Source organism: Parasteatoda tepidariorum, chromosome 1 (genome assembly GCF_043381705.1).
Source record: "Parasteatoda tepidariorum isolate YZ-2023 chromosome 1, CAS_Ptep_4.0, whole genome shotgun sequence".
NCBI classification, from domain to species: Eukaryota; Metazoa; Arthropoda; class Arachnida; order Araneae; family Theridiidae; genus Parasteatoda; species Parasteatoda tepidariorum.
The window spans coordinates 21,267,034-21,286,890 of record NC_092204.1 but is presented as its reverse complement, the minus strand read 5'-3'; the positions used below and the strand labels follow the sequence as shown (position 1 = coordinate 21,286,890).

The 19,857-nt window shown below is 31.7% G+C and overlaps 1 protein-coding gene and 1 long non-coding RNA gene across 2 annotated transcripts in view; both read left to right on the top strand.

Moving 5' to 3' along the window:
- Window positions 1-19,857, top strand: part of LOC139424998 (uncharacterized) — a 141,107-nt gene that overhangs the window by 119,967 nt on the left and 1,283 nt on the right. The window lies entirely within an intron of this gene.
- LOC107445808 (uncharacterized) lies at window positions 5,607-19,530 on the top strand. Its single transcript, XM_043039251.2, has 4 exons — window positions 5,607-5,768; window positions 10,942-11,105; window positions 16,097-16,195; window positions 19,411-19,530. Exons 2-4 carry the CDS (start codon window positions 10,980-10,982, stop codon window positions 19,528-19,530), a joined length of 345 nt encoding a protein of 114 aa, XP_042895185.2. The 5' UTR covers window positions 5,607-5,768; window positions 10,942-10,979.

Sequence of the window (19,857 nt, the reverse complement as noted above, 5' to 3'; positions counted from 1 at the left end):
ATGGGCAAAATATTTCGCTCCTGAAAAATAAAATTACATCTTATTCTATTTTTGGCAAATCCCAAAGACGCATTTTCGTAGCACTAAAAAATGGTAACAAAAAACGACGAACAAATCATTTTGGAATTCTTCTGACTTATAAAGCAGGTAAGTGTTAATTTTTATAAAATAAAAAATTTTACTTTTATGTAGTTTTTTTCTTATTCGATGATAGTTTTCTATAGAATGGTTTTCTGCGTCTGATTATGAATCAAAAAAGAAAAAACATGAAAGTTGTTTATTTTAATGTAAGGAATTTTTAGAATTGGTTTTTTCTTTTTTGCTTTGTATCGTAAGCATTCTTTATTTTACGTTTTATAGTTTCTGAATAATGATTTTTATTGAAACTTGAAATTTTTTGATAAAAATTGTTGTCAAAAATTTTTTTTACTAAATTAAATTTCATAAAATTATGAGGCTTATATATACTTTTTGTTCATTTTAATTTTTGAAGTAATATGATTCTTAAAACTATAGAATGTAAAGTTTAAATGGGCCTTTCATGTTATATCATTAAATTTAGTAAAACTATTTCTCGGGCATTAGGTTTTAACTCTTATAAGAATATACATATTTTTTTCTGTTTATGTGCAAATATTTTTCCGATGTGTTTTGGATGTTCCTTCTCTAAAAAAAAGAGATACCATTTTGTTTTCGTTTGCATAAGAAAGGATATTAAACATTTTTCTTTTTTAAATTTAATTAGCAACGATAAAGAAGAAACGTTGCAATGCTACAAGCTATACTAAAGACGTCTCTAGTGTAAATGAATGACTGTTCATATAGAAATCGCAGGTATTAGTCTCATACAACAACGCCTCCTATAGTTCGTTGCGATAGCAAATTCGCGTTTTTGATATTCTATAAGAAAAATGTTTGATATTCTTTCTTATGCAAACGAAAACAAAATGATATCTCTCTTTATTTAGAGAAGGAACATCCAAAACAAATCGGAAAAATATTTGTAAATTAACTGAAAAAAAAAATATGTATATTCTTATCACAGTTAAAACTTATTGCCCGAGAAATAGTTTTACTAAATTTAATGATATACCATGAAAGGCCTATTTAAACCTTACATTCCATAGTTTCAAGAATCATATTACTTGAAAAATTAAAATGAACAAAAAGTATATGTAAGCCACATAATTTTATGAAATTTAATTTTGTAAAAAAGGTTTTTTGACAACAATTTTTATCAAAAAATTTCAAGTTTCAATAAAATTCATTATTTGGAAACTAAAAAACGTAAAATAAAGAATGCTTACGAAACAAAACAAAAAAAGAAGAGACAATTCTTTTCTGTCGCCATTTTTTAGTGCTACGAAAATTCGTCTTTGGGATTTGCCAAAAACAAAACAAAATGCAATTTTATTTTTTCAGAAGAGAAATATTTTACCAAAAAAACGAAAATGTACCAATTCCCATGACATGAAGCTCTATCTTGGAAAGCGTACGTTTCGGAAATGTTATCTCATTTGGAATCTTATTTATTAAAGTTAATATGGTGATATCATCAGGTGAACGAAAATAAAAGTTTGTTTTGAAACTATGTTAAACTTTATATCAGCCCATTTCTCACTGAAATTCGATAGACTACTTTGATTTTAAATAAAGTTTTATTTTATGATTTGTGACAAAAATTTTAGGTGTAGATTGGCGGCACTTAAAAACTGCCTAATCTGTAGTTGCGGTGGCGTCAATACATGGGTACCGAATTTTTATTACATACTTTTCTGAATCATTTTACTTCAAACATTAGAATATGCAAGAAGTATATATAAACATATAATGTTATACCATTTAATTTCTCAAAAAAGTATTTTGACAACAATTTTTAGCTGAAAATCATGAACTAAAAAACTTAAAACAAAGAATTCTTAGGATAAAAAAACGATTTAAAAAATTTTTCATATTGAAATAAAAAAACTGTCATATTGTTTCGTTCTTATCTATTATATATAATTCTCATTTGCTTTGTTTTGTTTACGTTTTGAAAACACCAAAGCATTCTGCCTTTTAATTATGTGTTTCTGATCTAATATATATAATTCTCTTACGTGACTCCCAAATTTTGGCTGAAGTACTTTGTACAACTAACTAAGATTCTTTTCACAACACTTAAATATTTACTTTATTTTCTTCATATATCAGTCGGCAAAGAATTCTGTTAGGTTAAAAAACATTTCGCTTAAAAAATAACGAATTCTAAAAAAAATAAAAATAAACAATTTAAAAAATAAAAATGCTGTTGCCAACCATAGAAATTTTTGGAAGTTATCAACATAAATCAAAATGACATAGAAGTGCAACTAGATCAAAATTATGATACTTGAGCTCTTGACGTAACAAATCCTTCAATTCTATAAGTGTTGTATCACCAGTCCTGTATAAAATAAAAAACTTATAGTTGTTCTGCTTCTGAACACAGGTGAAAACACAAAATGATGGGCTTCATCAACAATTACTTTTCTCAACAACTGAAATTTAGAATAGTGTGATTAAGTAAAATATGTGAACTGTTTGCAATTTCAAATTAATATTGAAATGCACAGGTTTAGAATTTTCTACAGTGAAAAGTTTTCGGAACTTCAGTATTTAAAAACCAGACGTTAAGAATGTACCCAAGCGAGCGAAGCGAGCATTGGATTGCTAAGCAATCCGAAATGAACTGCGAAAGCAGTTCCGGGGGTAGGAGAGCGCCAGCGAGCAGGGGGCGAAGCCTCCTAGTAGTTCATAATCAGACGTAAAAAACCATTCTGTAGAGAACTATCATCAAATAAGAAAAATAATTATTTACAAGCAATTTTTTATTATATAAATCATAACACGCACCTTTTTTATAAATCCGGAGAATTCCAAATGAAATGTTCTTCGTTTGAAAACTTTATTTTCAAATAATATCTACATAGATTATTCCTTAATTACTTTTAGATAACATACCACACATCGAAATTTTATAACTGTATGATCTCGATATGAATTTTAATATGTAGCTTGAAAACAAAATAGCTGAATTCTAGTTGAAATTATTATGCTTGCCATGAAAACAATAAAAATTTATTAATAATTAGCACAAATGAAACTGTTTCAAGTAATTCGGAGGATTCTTTATTGTTGTTTTCCGAATTAAACTCATATTTGTGAAAATTGCAACACCATGAAGGAATCGTCATAATTGAATGAAATTTATTGCACAGTTGAGTGGTAGTGGTACAAATAAATGATTAAACTTTCAAAGCAAACAAACAATAACAAGAGATCAAAATCAGTATTTTGTGTAGCCACCAAGCGCAGCAATAAGTGCTGCTACACGACGTGGCATTGAGTCAAGCAAATTTTGAATGTCTGTCTGAGGAAGAACATTCCATATTGTTTGTATGCGTACCCAAAGCTCGTCTGTAGAAGCAACAGGACGAGGATCCCGAGCGAAACGCCGACCAACGAAATCTCATACATGTTCAATCGGCGACATATCCGAGGAATACGCTGGCCAAGGAAGAAGCTGTACCTTCCGCGATGCAAAAAAGGATTAAACAGTCCTAGCAATATGAGGGCGGGCATTGTCCTATTGAAATACAGCGCCTGGCAAGGTTTGAAGGAAATGAACAGCTTGGGGCTGTAGAAATTCCCTGATGTACCGGTTGCTGTTCAGATTACCCACAATTCGTAGCAATTGAGATCGTCCATGATATGCTATGGCCCCCCAGACCATAACTCCGCGTGTTTGTCCCCTGTGGCGTTCGATAATGCACTCCGGAAGGTGGCGTTCACCAGCATAACGTTTGACACGAATGCTGCCATCATGGTACCACAAATTAAAGCGGGATTTGTCAGAAAACACGACACGCTGCCAATAAGCCCGCCAGTCACTATGCTGATTGGCCCGTTGTAGCCGCAGGCGGCGATGGTTTAGAGTGAGGGGGGTCCTGTATAAAGAAGTCCTTGCGCGCAGTTTACGCTGCAGCAGACGTCTACGAATTAATGAAGCACTCAATGAAACACCTGTAGCTATTGACCACTGTGCTGTCAGTTGTCCAGAGGGAGCCGTACGATCCCTCAGAGCCATGCGGACCAGGTGTCTGTCATCGTGAGCTGGTGTGATATTTCGGGGTCCACTCCCGGATTTTCGAGTTGTCCGACACTCGTCCGTCCACTGCTTCCAAACACGCATCACTGTGCTGCTGTTACGTTGCACACGAGTGGCTACTACACGATAAGACAATTCAGCTTCACAAAGGCCGATGATTCTCCCCCGTTCAAACTCCGTAAACTGTTGAAGTCTCGCTCTCTTTCATCGAAGAAGCATAAGTAATGACTAAGCTAACGTTTACCACTAGCAGATGACCACCGATAACCATACACACCTCGCTACAGCCGTCTATTTATTCGGATTGATCCGCAGTACAGAGGGATCTGCTCAGCATACGTCGACCCCACCCTTTTTTCCATTTTGACAGNTCATCGAATAAGCATAAGTAATGACTAAGCTAACGTTTACCACTAGCAGATGACCACCGATAACCATACACACCTCGCTACAGCCGTCTATTTATTCGGATTGATCCGCAGTACAGAGGGATCTGCACAGCATACGCATGCGCAACGGGTCTGAAATTCTAATCATTTGCATATCATGCTCTACTTTGTATATCCTGAAAATTTCAGCTCACTCGCGTAAGTCCTTCATGGTGTTACAAATTTCACAAACATGAGTTTATATAGATATAGAAATATTTACTATTCTATAAAGAAGAAGAATATTCCATAACTATTACAGATCTCTATGTTCTGATGGATGGATCACCAAGGATGTCTCATCCTTTATCCTGTCTGTTTCCTATTTTATAGATTGCGACTGTCCCTGATATTTTGAGGATAAAAAATCGAAATTCAAGGAAAAAAAAGTTGTGTTTAATCAGATAAAATATTTCTGATCTCATAAACTTTAATATGGTATGCGAAATTTTTAATAAAAGTGTTCACTTTTTGTTACGTTGCTATAATGTATAGTGTGTCTAGTTTGGGTTACAGTTCTTTGAAAGCATGATGACATTAGAAACAAAAAGTACTTGATTGGTTCTTGTGAAAGCCCATCCCTTTTTCGCTGCAAGTTACTCTGTAGCCTTGAAATGACTTACAAACTGGAATAAAGTGTTGCAATTGTTTTCCCACCGCTAAAGCACAAAGTTGGGAGATCAGACAGACGAATCCATACCTTTATTTCCAGAGAATCGTCGGCGAATGTTGTCATTTATTAATAGGAATCTAGAATCAACTTCGACCATAGGAATAGAATAGGGCTCCAAGTTCTTATAGTAGCACCTATTTAAATTAAACACATGCTTCAATGAGGGGCTTTATACTTCATGTTTGGATGAGTCAATTTTAAGAAAGAAATTCAATAAGGAAAAAAGAATCAATAAACGATAAATAATTTAATGCTAACGTTTTTAAATATTTTACGTTGAAATTTCGTAAATTTTAATTGAATACATATTTTGGAATTATAGAATGTACTATATGCTTTTCAATGCATATTAATTTGGGATGTGTTATAAGCATTTAATTTTTTTCAGCGTGTTTACTTTTTCTTTACAGCTTGACATATTTCAAGAAGTCAAGTGTTTCCACAGCAACTGAGAATGGTTTTTTGAGTGGTTGTTGGACTTTGAATACTGTTTTTGGAAGACCAAATGCAAAGCCAAGTGTAGTGACTTCGAGTGGGAGTAAGTTATAAAATTTTGTTTCCTCGTATCATGAAACTTTGTTTACCGAACATTTTAAAGCTATTTCCCACTTGACATAACGAAAAGTTTTATCAATGACTAACAAATTTTCTTTCTCAAGGTGAAAATTCACTTAGTTTATAAATGGAAATGAATGACTCCAAATTAAATAAGATTAGTTTATGTGTTTGAAAATGTCTGTTAAATAGAATGTTATGATTCATTCAAGTATTCCCAGACAAAATATTCTTCAGAAAAGTAATTAAAAAACTTTTTTACGCAAAGTCTGCAGTTGTTTTTCTTTCTTCAAAAAACAACTTTTCTTTAAAGAAAAAGCATAACCATAAAATAAACTAGTTACTTTGAAATTTTAGTTTAAATGTCTTTAAATTAAATTTTTACTTTTCTAGGTAATTTTTTAACGAAAAATTTCAGTTTTTCAGATGTTAAAAAAAATAAGGCGAAGAAAATTGAAGGAAATTTAAACTATTAAGAATGACTGTAAAATAACCAGTTCTTTTAAGCCTATCATTTTTAGGTTAACAACTTAAAGAAAAATTTGAAAGACTATATAATCTCATAGAAAGATCCAGCAGGTGCTAATGTTTAATGGAAAAACTAACTTTCTAGATGCTCTATTTTTAAGTAGCCTTATATTTGTACTAAGGAATTTTTTGTTCCGTTTTTGTTATAAAACATTTTATGTTAGAAAGTTAGTTTATCAAAAATCAGTTGTGCTTTTTAAGTTTTACAAGTAATGATTTTGTAGTTTTCGTGAAATAAATTTCTTCTGGCAATCTATATTTTGAATTTATTTTTAAGATATTGGATAATATTCTTAAGACACGATAATATTCTTAAAATATTGAATAATATTTAAAAATCACAATTTTGAAGGTATTGAAATTATTCAATAAAATATAGAAATTATAGATAAAATTATGTATATAAATATAGATATTAACAATATTAATTATAGAAAATATGTTCCATATTTTCAATAAAATATAGAATAAAATTTTCAAGAAATATATAGAAATTCAGTTCTCTTTTCTCATTTAGGAGATTAAGAGCTCACTTAGTATTGGTTTTTCAGTGTTTTCTTAACCCTAATCAGAACATTGTCAAATGCTTACGTTTAGGCAAAAGAAATATGGTGCAGAGAGCATTTACCTGTAAATATCAATTAAGAAAGGGAAATTTTAAAATTATACCTTAAAACAATATCTTAAATTACACTTTAAAAATAGTGTAAAAATGTAACAGCCTAGCCCCGCTGTAATTAACTCGAGATATAGTGAACGCTCACTCAGATTGTCGAAGTGGTTTTTTCCGAACTGTCATTTTAATTATTGTTTTTATATACGCCTACAGTGAACAGCTGAGAAATGGGCAGCTCGCTTATAGTGGACTCAAATTTCTTTATTTTTTAATTATTTATTCAAATAAGGAAATTTAAAATTTTTAGTCAATGTGGGATAGTTTTCGAAACTACGTAGTTATACTCTCAATAAAAATGAAGTAATGTATATTGCAAAGAAGTTTTAAAACTAGTCATTTTGCTGGAATTAATTATGCGAGTGATTCCAAAAGATTGAGCAGAAATTCTTTTTTTCTTACTTGAACCTTTCCAGTTGACTTCACATACATCTTGGGTTCCAGTCCCAGACCTCATTCTTTCATTCTCTGCACTATATATCTGTCCTTACTGTGGGAGCAACGACTCCCCTGAAAGAGTGACTAAGAAATCTTCTTTACTGATACCACAATGACGAGTGTCAATTCGGTGAACAGTGGAAGCAATATTGCACCTTTCTTCAAAAATGAAGGAAATATAAAAGATAAACATATAAATTAGTTCGTAAATTGACAAAAATTTAAAAATTTCTTTTTTGAAAAGAGATAAATAAGTATAGAAATGCAAAAAAAAATAAGAAAAAAAGACAAATGCATAAAAAAAACATGGACCAGTTACATTAATTAAAATTATTGAAAAGAAGGAAGATGCCTGTTTAAATAAATCCACAAGTTTGATGCATAAACAACTTATTTTTAAGAATATAATGTTAAAATTGTAATATTTAAAAACAACAAGAAAAGTTTCAAATTTTATAAATTCAACGTGAAACCGATTTTAATCTCGATTAGTTTTTCATTCAACACCTTTAAAGAATGCAATTTTATGAATCAGACACAAAAAACTTAACGAATTTTACTTGTATTTTTATTTTATTGTTAAAGGTCATTCTAACAAATATTTAGGCTACATGGTTTTCTTGAATAAGTAGGATTTGCAAGTAGCATCCTTATGCATTCAATCCGAAATTGACTTTTGCAAGCATGCTTTTTCCCTAAGTTCTTCAATTGCGATCAGTTAATCATCAAATATGGTTACTAAAGTTTTTTTTGTTTTATTCATTTATTCAAAAACTTATTTTACTATTCTCACCATCACTACCGACATCTGATACGATAACCTTATTTAAATTAGAGTTTGTAAGGCCCTTAAAGTTAAAAAATGTTGGGGCAAAACTAAGAACATGTATTTTATTATGTTTATATTCACCACAATATTTAATATTTAATTTCAAAAACTCGTAAATTTGGGGTTACGAAATGTTGGGTTTCAAAATTTAATTTTAAACTTAATGCTAACTTTATAATTTCGAAAGATACTGATACTACAGTGTTCTAAATTTATTAAGGACTAGATTCTTGACTTTTTAAATGAAAAGTCAAATTAAAAAAAAAAAGTTTGTAATTCTTGAAAAAATTAAAATTCGTCAGAAGTTGGAGTCAACGCCTTAAGGTATCTAGTATATTGCAAAGTAAATTTTACTTAGAGTTTATCTTTGTATTTTGCAGTTGTAGATTATTTAGAGATTTGCTAATTTTAGTTAGAATTTTACCAGTTTTAATTGTTGAATTCGAGAAAATAATGTGACCATCTACCCTTAGATATTTCCAGCATTTATGTAAACAAATCCTTTCGTTGGTATTTTTTTATCTTATGAAATTATAAGATGATGCTCGCAGAAATTATAGGTGAAAAAATAGCTTATCAACAATATTTAAAAATTAATGCTGTTGGTAGGAACTAATCAGCCCACCGCTTTATATAAGGTAAAAATGTTTAATAAAAGAAATTATCTCAAACTTAATGCGCATGTGGTAGATAACTCTTTTAAGTTTACTTTTTTAAATTTACTTTAGTAATTATTAATTTACTAAAAGTTAAATTAATAATTAAACTTTTTGATCAATAAGTCTGTGACACATTTTCTGGTTAAATAATATGTGACTCAATTAATATAAAACTATAAATAGAATCAAAATGTTTGAATTCCTTCCAATAGGATTTAAGTGGATACCTTTTAAGCATTTCGAACATTGCAAATATTGTAAAACATATAGCTGAATCCATAAAACATCTCATTTTTTAATGTAAAAATTATATAAAACAAATAAATTTTGTAAATTTATATTTTGATTAATTAATATAAATAGTTTATTTAGTGTAATGTAGCAAACTTTTATGTATTCTTTCCTATCAGTTCTCTTATTTCAGTTGCTTTTTAAGTCTCTTTTTACAAAAACTAATCAATTTTATCATCGAATTTTAAATTGCGAAGGGGGGGGGAGTATTAAGAGGATAAACTAACTCAGAAATTGTGCTAAATTATTTCTTTATGATTCGCCGAAGTATTGTTAGATATTCGCTCTTTGGAAAAATGAGTTAAAATCCTTAAAAATGTTAATTTCTTGAACTATCTTGATGTATGTTAATTGAGACAAATATAAAAAATGTCAATATTTTGACTCAAACAAAAACATATTATAGCGTATCTTAGAGTTTAAATAGCAAGGTTCTAACCTTGCTATTTAATTCAAAAAAAAGGAATTCAAAAAAAAGTTAATGTAATGTAAAAAAGTTAATGTAAAAAAGTTAAAGGAATTCAAAAAAAAGTTAAAAGATAATATTTCTTAATGATTTAGTTTTCTGCTGCTTACTAGGGTCTTTGTTTTTGCATCATCAAGGAAAACTAATGGCCAATGTGAAAATGATACAAATAACCATTTAAAAAATAGCATTTGTAAAATAACAAGTATTTTTCCAATATCGAATTTTTAAAGAAGTTGTCTTCCTTCTAATACAATAGTTCACTCATGAAACTACAGATCATGCATCCTACTACCCTACGCCTGAGCTCAAGAATTTGCACTTCATATGATTTGCGAATGATACTAAGTAAACTTGGTTTCTAGTAAAACGAATGGATATTATTTACATACTCATTTCGTTAGTTTAATAAAAAAAATAATTTAAAAAATTAAAAGAAAGGAAAATTTAGGTTTATAATACCCCAAATTAAACAAGAGTAACACTTGTTACAGTTTTTTAACTCTGACATTCCTTTCATGAGATAACTTCCTGTACCGACGATTTTGTTCGTTTTTTATTATTAATTAAGGGCAGCTTGCGCATTCTTGTAATTTTTTAATTTCATATTTGAAATTCTAAAGTCGAGTGACACGTATGAAATGATCCCTAGTTCAGAGAATCAAAGTTAAATAGCTGCAAGTCTGATTGTTTCGAAAAGAATTAACTACTTCGGTGCAATGAAACAATTATCAAAAAATTATTAATATCCTTTATTACGAAATATTAGTTCCAAATTTGTATTTATATATTTATATTAAAAAAGATATATATTTATATTAAAAAAGAGTATATCTTTTAATACAATACATTGAATAATCTTAATCATTTTTTTAAATAAAATTGTATTTTTTTGGACATTTTTATAAAAACTGAATGTTTTAAATTATTATTTGTATCTACACAAAATTATGATTATTAATTAAAAACAGTTTTCTTGTTTAATAATCGTAATGAGTAAAGATAATTGAATCACATGAAAGCATTAATTAATATGACTATTCGTAGGAAAAAGTAAAAAGGGTTTTGAGATGTCTTACATTAACTACAACAAATAGGTAACTTAATAGGTAACTTAATAGGTAAATTAGGTAACAACCATTTTGCCAACCGGTGATGGCCTTTCGGTTATCACAGTTTTTTTTCCACTTATATATTTATTTATTTATACTTGTGGATTGAATAAAAAGTTTTATTGCAATATTTGATTTTTTTTTCATTTAATTATTTCAGCAATAATTCTCAATATATCAATTGATGAAAGTGAATATATGTCTCTTTTTCATCCTCCTGAAGGGTTAATATCTTTCCACAATCCGTACCAAATTGTCAATCCTCACATTGCAGGCTTCACTTTATCTACTGAAAATCAACGACATACTTTTCATTTAAAGAAGGTAACTCTATTTATACATTAAAACTCATACTTCTATGCCATTAATTAGCTGAATATGTACTTTTCGCTTTAGGTACAAATTAACAAGCTTTTAATCAGTATTTATCTATACTACAATATAGTGCAATAAACTGAACTAAGTTTATAAGTATAATTAAAAAAGCGAAGTTTAAGATTTTATTTCACAAGTATCTAAACAATCAAAGGTATCGTTCCCTATTAGATTCTAATTGCTATATTTTCAGCCACATGGTGATCAGAAATAAAAAAAAAAAAAATTGGCGATTTATAGTCAGTATCTCAAACTTTTGAGAGATTTAAAATTTGTGGATAAGTAAGAGAAAAAGCATGATCTAAACACTTCTTAAGTTCTAAAATAATCACCTACGTATTTCTTGAAAAATATAAAAAATGTCAAAAAATGTAAGGTCTGCGTACCATTATCGTAAGTAGAAGAGGCCGCAACAAAATAAAGCCTTGCTTACTCATTGAAGAACAGTAATAAAGATCTCAGAAACAAAATTTCGAGGTTTCTTTCCCAATCAAATCGTAAAAATTTGTCCAATGTGTTGCGGCACCTGAGCCGGAGTGTTTTAAGAAAGTCATTAAAAGTGTAAAACTAAATCTTGGCTGAAAAAAGCGTCTAAGGAGCTATTATCGATATAATTTAGGGCACATGGCAAAAGACTGTCAGAATGATGAGTTAAAATAGAGCCTTTCATTATAACGAGATCGGATATCGCGCCAAGACTTGCCAAGAGAAGATCTAATGCGTTAACTGCCATGAAACAATCGTAAAATTTGGATCACTCTTGGAAGTTGACCAGAGTGCTTTAAAAAGTCCTATTCGTATACAAACGAGCAATTTAAGGAAAAATAACTTACAACTACATTAGTCCAGAAATCAAATGTGATTGTAAGCCAGTTATGGCATTCTCCAATATGCTGCACCTATCAAATTTTTATTTTATTTTAATTATTAATTTAGAATTTTTTTTGTAATTGGTTTTAATGAAGCTTTTTCGACGCCTTCCACCCGGAGGACCACTTTACAGTTCGCTGTTAATCTTCTGTTGGCTACCTTGAGATCTTCCAATCTAGAGTGGTTTCAAGACATGCCCTCATGTTTGGCGATTTTTTTTCTAGGAGCGGCTGTGATTCTTGACTTCGCCGCCACGTAAGCTCATGTTTGTGAAAATTGAAACACCATGAAGGACTTACGCGAGTGAGCTGAAATTTTCAGGAAATGCAAAGTAGAGCATGATATGCAAATGATTAGAATTTCAGACTCGTAGCGCATGCGTATGCTGAGCAGCTGCCTCTGAACGGCGGATGAATCCCAATAAATAGACGGCTGTAGCGAGGCGTGTATGGTTATCGGTGGCTATCTACTTGTGGTAAACGTTAGCTTAGTCGTTACTTATGCCTCTTCGACGAAAGAGAGCGAGATTTCAACAGTTTACGGAGTTTGTGACTGGGGGGGAATCATCGACCTTCGTGAAGCTGGATTGTCTTATCGTGTAGTAGCCGCTCGTGCGCAGCGTAACAGCAGCACAGTGATGCGTGTTTGGAAGCATTGGACGGACGAGTGTCGGACAACTCGAAAATCCGGGAGTGGACCCCGAAATGTCACGTCAGCTCGCGATGATAGACACCTGGTCCGCATGGCGCTGACGGACCGTACTGCTCCCTCTAGACAGCTGACAGCAGAGTGGTCAATAGCTACAGGTGTTTCATTGTGTGCTTCATCAATTCGTAGACGTCTGCTGCAGCGTAGACTACGTGCAAGGACTCCTTTATACAGGATCCTCCTCCCGCTAAACCATCGCCGCCTGCGGCTACAAAGGGCCAATCATAGTGACTGGCGGGCTTATTGGCAGCGTGTCGTGTTTTCTGACGAATCCCGTTTTAATTGGTGGTACCATGATGGCCGCATTCGTGTCAGACGCTATGCCGGTGAACGCCACCTTCCGGAGTGCATTATCGAACGCCACAGTGAACGAACAACCGGAGTTATGGTCTGAGGTGCCATAGCATATCATAGACGATCTCAATTGCTGCGAATTTTGTGTAATCTGAACAGCAACCGGTACATCAGGGAAGTTCTACAGCCCCAAGCTGTTCCCCTTCCTTCAAGCCTTGCCAGGCGCTGTATTTCAACAGGACAATGCCTGCCCTCATATTGCTAGGACTGCTTAATCCTTTCTTGCATCGCGGCAGGTACATCTTCGTCCTTGGCTAGCGTATTCCCAGGGTATGTCGCCGATTGAACATGTGTGGAATTTCGTTGGTCGGCGTCTCGCTCGTGATCCTCGTCCTGATGCTTCTACAGACGAACTTTGGGTACGCATACAAACAATATGGAATGCTCTTCCTCAGACAGACATTCAAAATTTGCTTGACTCCATGCCACGTCGTGTACCAGCACTTATTACGGTGCTTGGTGGCTACACAAAATACTGATTTCGATCTCTTGTTATTGTTTGTTTGCTTTGAAAGTTTAATCATTTATCTGTACTACTATCACTCAACTGTGTATTAAATTTCATTCAATTATGATTATTCCTTCATGGTGCTGCAATTTTCACAAACATGAGTTTAGAAAGGGTTGAGAAGTTCTTCCTTCTTAGAAGAGAAACATTTTGCTTTGTCTTTCTCTTTAAAAAGAAAAAAAAGGAACTTAATTTTTGATTTATTGTTGTCAGTCGTATGCTGTATGTCGATATTTATTCACTGAAAACTGATGTAATTAGTTACGTTAAAATTTAAGTGAAAGATAAAACAGTTCTGTTGCATTTAACATACCTGTATTTATTCAACCACTTTTTTTTAAGATATCAGTACTAGAAATTATCATTTGGCATTGTCTTATAAAATGAATCCTAACAGATCAAGAAAAATTAGTTTACTAAGCACTAGTTGGCTTCGATAGCTTTAGGGCAAAAAATGTTCTACTAAATCTTTTATCTTAAGCTTTATAAACTGAAAGAAAATGAAAAGCAGCGAAACGTACTGTTCTAAATGGCAAAAAAGAAGTAGTATTCTCTGACCGAAATTTTGATGAGAATAATTTTATTTTGATAGAAAAACAAGCACCGGAGTTCGACGTGCGAAATATTAAGGAAGAGATGAATAGATCTTACAATTAACTGACACAAATTCGTCAAAGCATACAACTGAAAAAACTTTTTTTTTTGAATTTAAAAAAATTAAAGCTCTAAAGGATTTATCAAATATATTACATATAAAACCAAATTTACGAAAAGAAATTCAGACCAACACGCATCAATAAAAGAAAACCAAAAATGGGCTTATTTTAACAAACAAAACAAAAAAACGCCCGGCAAGTGAGCTCTCCCCCCCTTACAAAAGATAATCAGAAACGGCTTTACGAAAAGAAAGATGTTTAAGGGATAATATTGTAACCAGTATAACAAACGCAAAATCACACAGCTCAAATCAATAATAAATTATAGAATATTGTTAAATAAAAGTAAAGGATTAATAAATTAAACAGAAATTGCAATGCTATTGAACCAAAATTTAAAATAATTACAATAAACTAAACATTACTGCGCTAAAATATCTATAATAATAAATGAATTTGAAATAGATTTAAATTTACATATTAAATCATATTTAAGATATATTATTATTAACTTATAATAGAATTATTACATTTGAAAAACTTTTTTAATTTAAAATGACTTATTCAAATAAACTACTATTTATAACATGGACATTTATATTAGACTCGATTTACAAAAAACAAATACATTTTATATTATCTGTTAAATCATTAGTAACTCTGATTTTGTTTGATACAACTAGTATTTTTTTTTTAATTTTTGTATTTTTTTCTTAGATGAGTAGTATTAATAATTATAGTTTTATTAATTTTGTTTTCATTATTTAAGTATCACATGTCAATAACATAACTAATTATTCTTATTTAAAAATTTAAAAGAATAATTCTTTTTAGAAATGTAATTTTTTTTAGAAAGATTGTAGAACTTAGGGTAAAACAGGGATTTACCATAGCAAAATTCTTAGTGAATAGTTTCTCGAGTTAGCCATCATTGGGCGACTTCAATATGTTACAGTAGGAGAATATCAAACAAAATCTACTCATTTTTACTTCAAATATTTTTGATTATTCTTTGATAAAAATGAGTACATCGAAGGGAAGGAGGAGGTTCACCAAACAAGAGTCTTGAAACGAAAATATAGGAAATCGCCTGCCCGGTTTCGATTATCGGCGGCAGACACTGCCTTCCTATGAACCTTGGTTTTATTGTCTGCCTCTTAAGCTCATGGATAAGATTGTGGTTGTTCCACGTATTGCATGTTTCGATCGACACACACGACGACTCGTGCATTTCCAACAAATGGACCTCATGGGAGTCAAATCTTAAATTATTATATTTTGGGACCATTCAGTCATTTTGCTTTGAGATTTGATTTAATTCAAATGATTGTGTGTAAAAATATTTCACGATGACCCAGGGGAGAGATCGTTCGCCTTCCAATGAGGTGAACCGGGTTCGAATCCCGGAGATGGTTGGTCATGAATTCCGCATCTGGCTTGCACCGACCACAGTTCTGACCTGAAATATGCTCAGTGGAAGACAGATCATGGGTTAAAGTTCCCTTGCAGTCAGGCTAACCGTGGAAGGTTCTAGTGGTCTTCCTCTCCATGTAAACGTAAATGCGGTCTAGTTCTATTAAAAAGTCCTCCACGAAAGCAAAATTTCTTCCAATACTTGATCCAGGAGTTCCCTTCTCTTCTGGATTGGGTTCAAAATTACAAGGCTACGGAATTGAACATTAGCAGTAGCAAACCTAAAACATTGGGTCGGCTGTTCAACGACGGATATCAAGCAAAATTAAATATTTCACTAATTTTTGTACAAGTAGCGAAAGACTGAGGTGAGAGCCATAGATACAAATCCGATGTATAGAATGGGTTAAATTTTCTTACTCTATTTACAGGTGGTGAAGAAACTTCTTCCATATCCATATGACACAAATTGCATTGATTACATGTCCAGATGGAAAGAAAGAGGAGGAAAGGGACCAATGAATAATGTAGTAAGAAAGATCATAAGTTTTTTCTCATCTAGCCATATATATATATACAGTACAGAACCCGTTATCCGGAAATCAGAAAACCGGAAAACCAAAAAACCGGAACGAAATTATATGAATTTTCCCGCCATTTTTTGAAAAAAAAAGTTTTTTTCCTCATAAGGTTTTAGGATTTTCTTTCTATTTTGAAAGATATTTATCTTACCATCATTTTGGAAATAATCATTAGTGTATTACTTCATCGTTTTTTCTTCTTTTTAAGATTGTTCCCAAATTTTTTTTCTTTTTTAGTTGGGTTTAACAATAAAAAAACGGCTTTTTGTAGTGATTCAGAAAACCGGAAAAATCAGTCATCCGGAATAGTGATGGTCCCGATCGTTCCGGATAATGGGTTCTCTACTGTATATTAGAGAGGGACGAAAAACGCTATAATGATTGGCGTTATTATCAAGTTATATTGAGAGTGGAAAAGATGCTTTATTTAAAAGGGAAGAAATTGACACAAGAAAATTGATTTGGGTTGTTGCCTCGCGCATGATACTTAAAACTCATAAAGACTGAGAAATAAGAGTTTTTAAAAACTTTTCAATATCACTTGAAATAGCGCGATCGTAATTGTAAAGCTTCTAATGCTTATTTTATAGTTTTAAAAAAGGGAAATACATTAAAGAATTGTTATTAATTCAATGATTTCTAATTATTGATTTCTCAATGCGCTTAAAAGACGGGAATTATATATATTTTTTCATATTTCTCGCCATTTACTTCTGCGGCCAGTGAGCCACCATATTTCTTATCCACTTGCAATTCTGTAATCGACTTGCTATAGTTTATGTTTATTTTATGGATTAAAGAAATGAAAATGTATTTATAATAATAACAAAGTCATGTAATGTGTTAGAAAGTACCATAACCGAATAGTTACAACATAGAGGATGGATGTGGGTGATTGTTTGTCTCCGTGGAGTAGCCCAACTTTCCATCTCTAGCCTTGGAGATTCATTACGATGGAAATGTCTGTAAACGTTACAGTACATGCCATACCTGAGGTACAATGTCAAATAAAGACTATAATTGGACTGTAGCCACCAAAAGAAAACACCGCATCCGACCTGTTTTGTCAACTATTAGCACCCCTTCAAGGTAAACCGTGTTCAAACATTAGAAAAATATTTGTATAAATGCTTGTCATATCTGTTTCACTCTCGGCAACTCACAGCAATTAGTCAGGAGGTGAGAAATGATTCAGTGTGATGTTTTCCGATGGATCCAGGAGTTGCTTGCAATCTGATTCACGTCAGAATTTTACACGAAAACCCATTACCACCAATCATAACCGTTATGATGGTACAGGATTGATCGTTTGGGGTGGAATCATACTGGGCTCCAGAACTGCATTTTTAAATCCGGATGATAAACCAACGTCATTCTGAAACAACATGCTTGCCCGAAATCCATCATTAACTTTCTCAATGTATGCCGAAATTCGGAGAGCGTTGCTTGCTGAGAGTAGATAAGCTCTATATTTTGATACTCAGCATGCCTAATCGTTGTACGGACTGTAGTTCACTGCATGGCAGATATGTTGACAGCATTCCTCGTATAAGATTTAATCCAGTGGTGATTTTACCCACTAGCGTTTCGTAGATTTGACGGATGACAGCAAGATATTTGCAGATGATAGAATGGAAGTTACTATAAATAGAATGGGTTCAGGTGTTGTATTTGACAAGAAAGGTTCCGCTATTCACCCTGCCTGTTACAAATTACTTGACACAACCAGCATCTGTTCAGATGAGCTAATTACAATTCGATAGTGAAAGGATAACAATATAAACGGAGCTTTAATATTGACCTAAAGATTCTTGCTCCTAGTTATACTCCCTCGAAAATATAGCACCATTAGTGAAACTCATTGAAGAGATTAAGACTATTCATGGAGAAAAAGAAACATCAAACTGAAAGGCATTCTGTCTGTTCGTAAAAAAGGCTAATAATAAGAGAAGAGAAATATTAAATTGGAGTTATTCAGCCAAAAAAATGAAAATGACTTAGTGAATGCCTCCTTCCTTAGCTATCCTAATTCAACACTACATCTACCACTCCATAATTTATTCTTCCGATTGTTCTAATGTCATTTCTGTGTTTGGAAAGGAAGTAAAACTTTAGACATTTTACTCCTCAAAATTGTTCGAAAATCAGGAAGATTATAGAATCAACAACAGCATATATATAAATATATATATATTGGCGAGCGTTAGCGAGCAGGGGGCGCAGCCCACTAGTATTAAATAAAACTCGATGATTAACGTTTACGGGATAGCATGAGCTGAAGTAATATTTTCTGAAGTTATGTAAAGTCAGGCATTTATTTTGTTCCTAACATCAGAAAAATAGAATTATCTATTGTTTATTTTGCGAAAATGTAGATGTAGAATATAAGAAAAATAAGTTCATCGTTTTCTCTGCATTATATAAGGTTTGATTCTGAGTAAAGTAACATTATCTATTATTTTACTTTGTTTTTTGGTGATACAAATTATTATATTTTATATTTTTTGCAAGTATAATCATCTTCTTTCGGGGAGAGGGAATAATCGCGAAAAAAAATTTGACGGTAGTAGAGTAATTTGGCGATATAATTTTATTTAGTTTTTGTATTGTTGTGAAGCAGTAAAACATGGAACATTGGCTATCATGACGCTAAGTTCTCAATACAGTTAATTATTATTCTGATGAAATGAACTAAAAAAAAAACTTGTTTTGTTTCATTTGAAAACATTAAAATTTGAGGAAAGGGCAACAAATAATAATAAATAGACAAATAATAGATTTGCTTTATTAATTGTGTCGTTACAAGCCTTTTATTTTTGCGAATGATTTCGTAGTATTGTTCAGTACTGTGCAATTGATTTTTTCGTATTCCTTCCTCATAAAGAATGGGTGTTTAGCTATTTTTTCATTAAATAATATGCGAACAGGAGAAGATTCCCTCTCTTTAACAATATGATCTGGAACGCCTACTTTTTAATGGCACAGGTTTACGCCAGAAAATGCTTAGTAATTGTAAACTGAAATCCGTTTGGCTGCACTGATATCTATCTTTAATTTAATGACATTTAATTAGCTGGTTTTTATCTCCTTTTATTAAACAAATATGTTTAGAGAATATCTTTCTCCAAATTTAATGAATTTCATTAAAGCTTTTTGTCTTTTAGGAATGCTATATCGAATGCCAATTAAATATTAGCCTAAAAGAAATTGGTTGCCTTCATAATAGGATAAAACGATATTCAATGGAAAGCACCATGTGTCCTTTTGTCGACTATAGTACGTAAAAATTAGAAATTCATTATTTTTTTCATATTATTTCTGATGGAAGTTTTCTCTATTATCAGCCGGTAGCAGTACATTAAGTAGGCGTTAACTTCCTCTTGATGAATGCACTGATTTACACTAATCAGAGCTGCTATGACGTCATGAGGGGACTGCAAGACCTCCGGTTTGATTTGCTTGTTTTTATAGGACACTTTGGATCGAAACAGGATATATTATATATATATATTATACATAATTATTATATATATAGTTATATATATATATATATTCATATATGTTTTATATTTTTATATATATATATATGTATATATATATATTCATACATA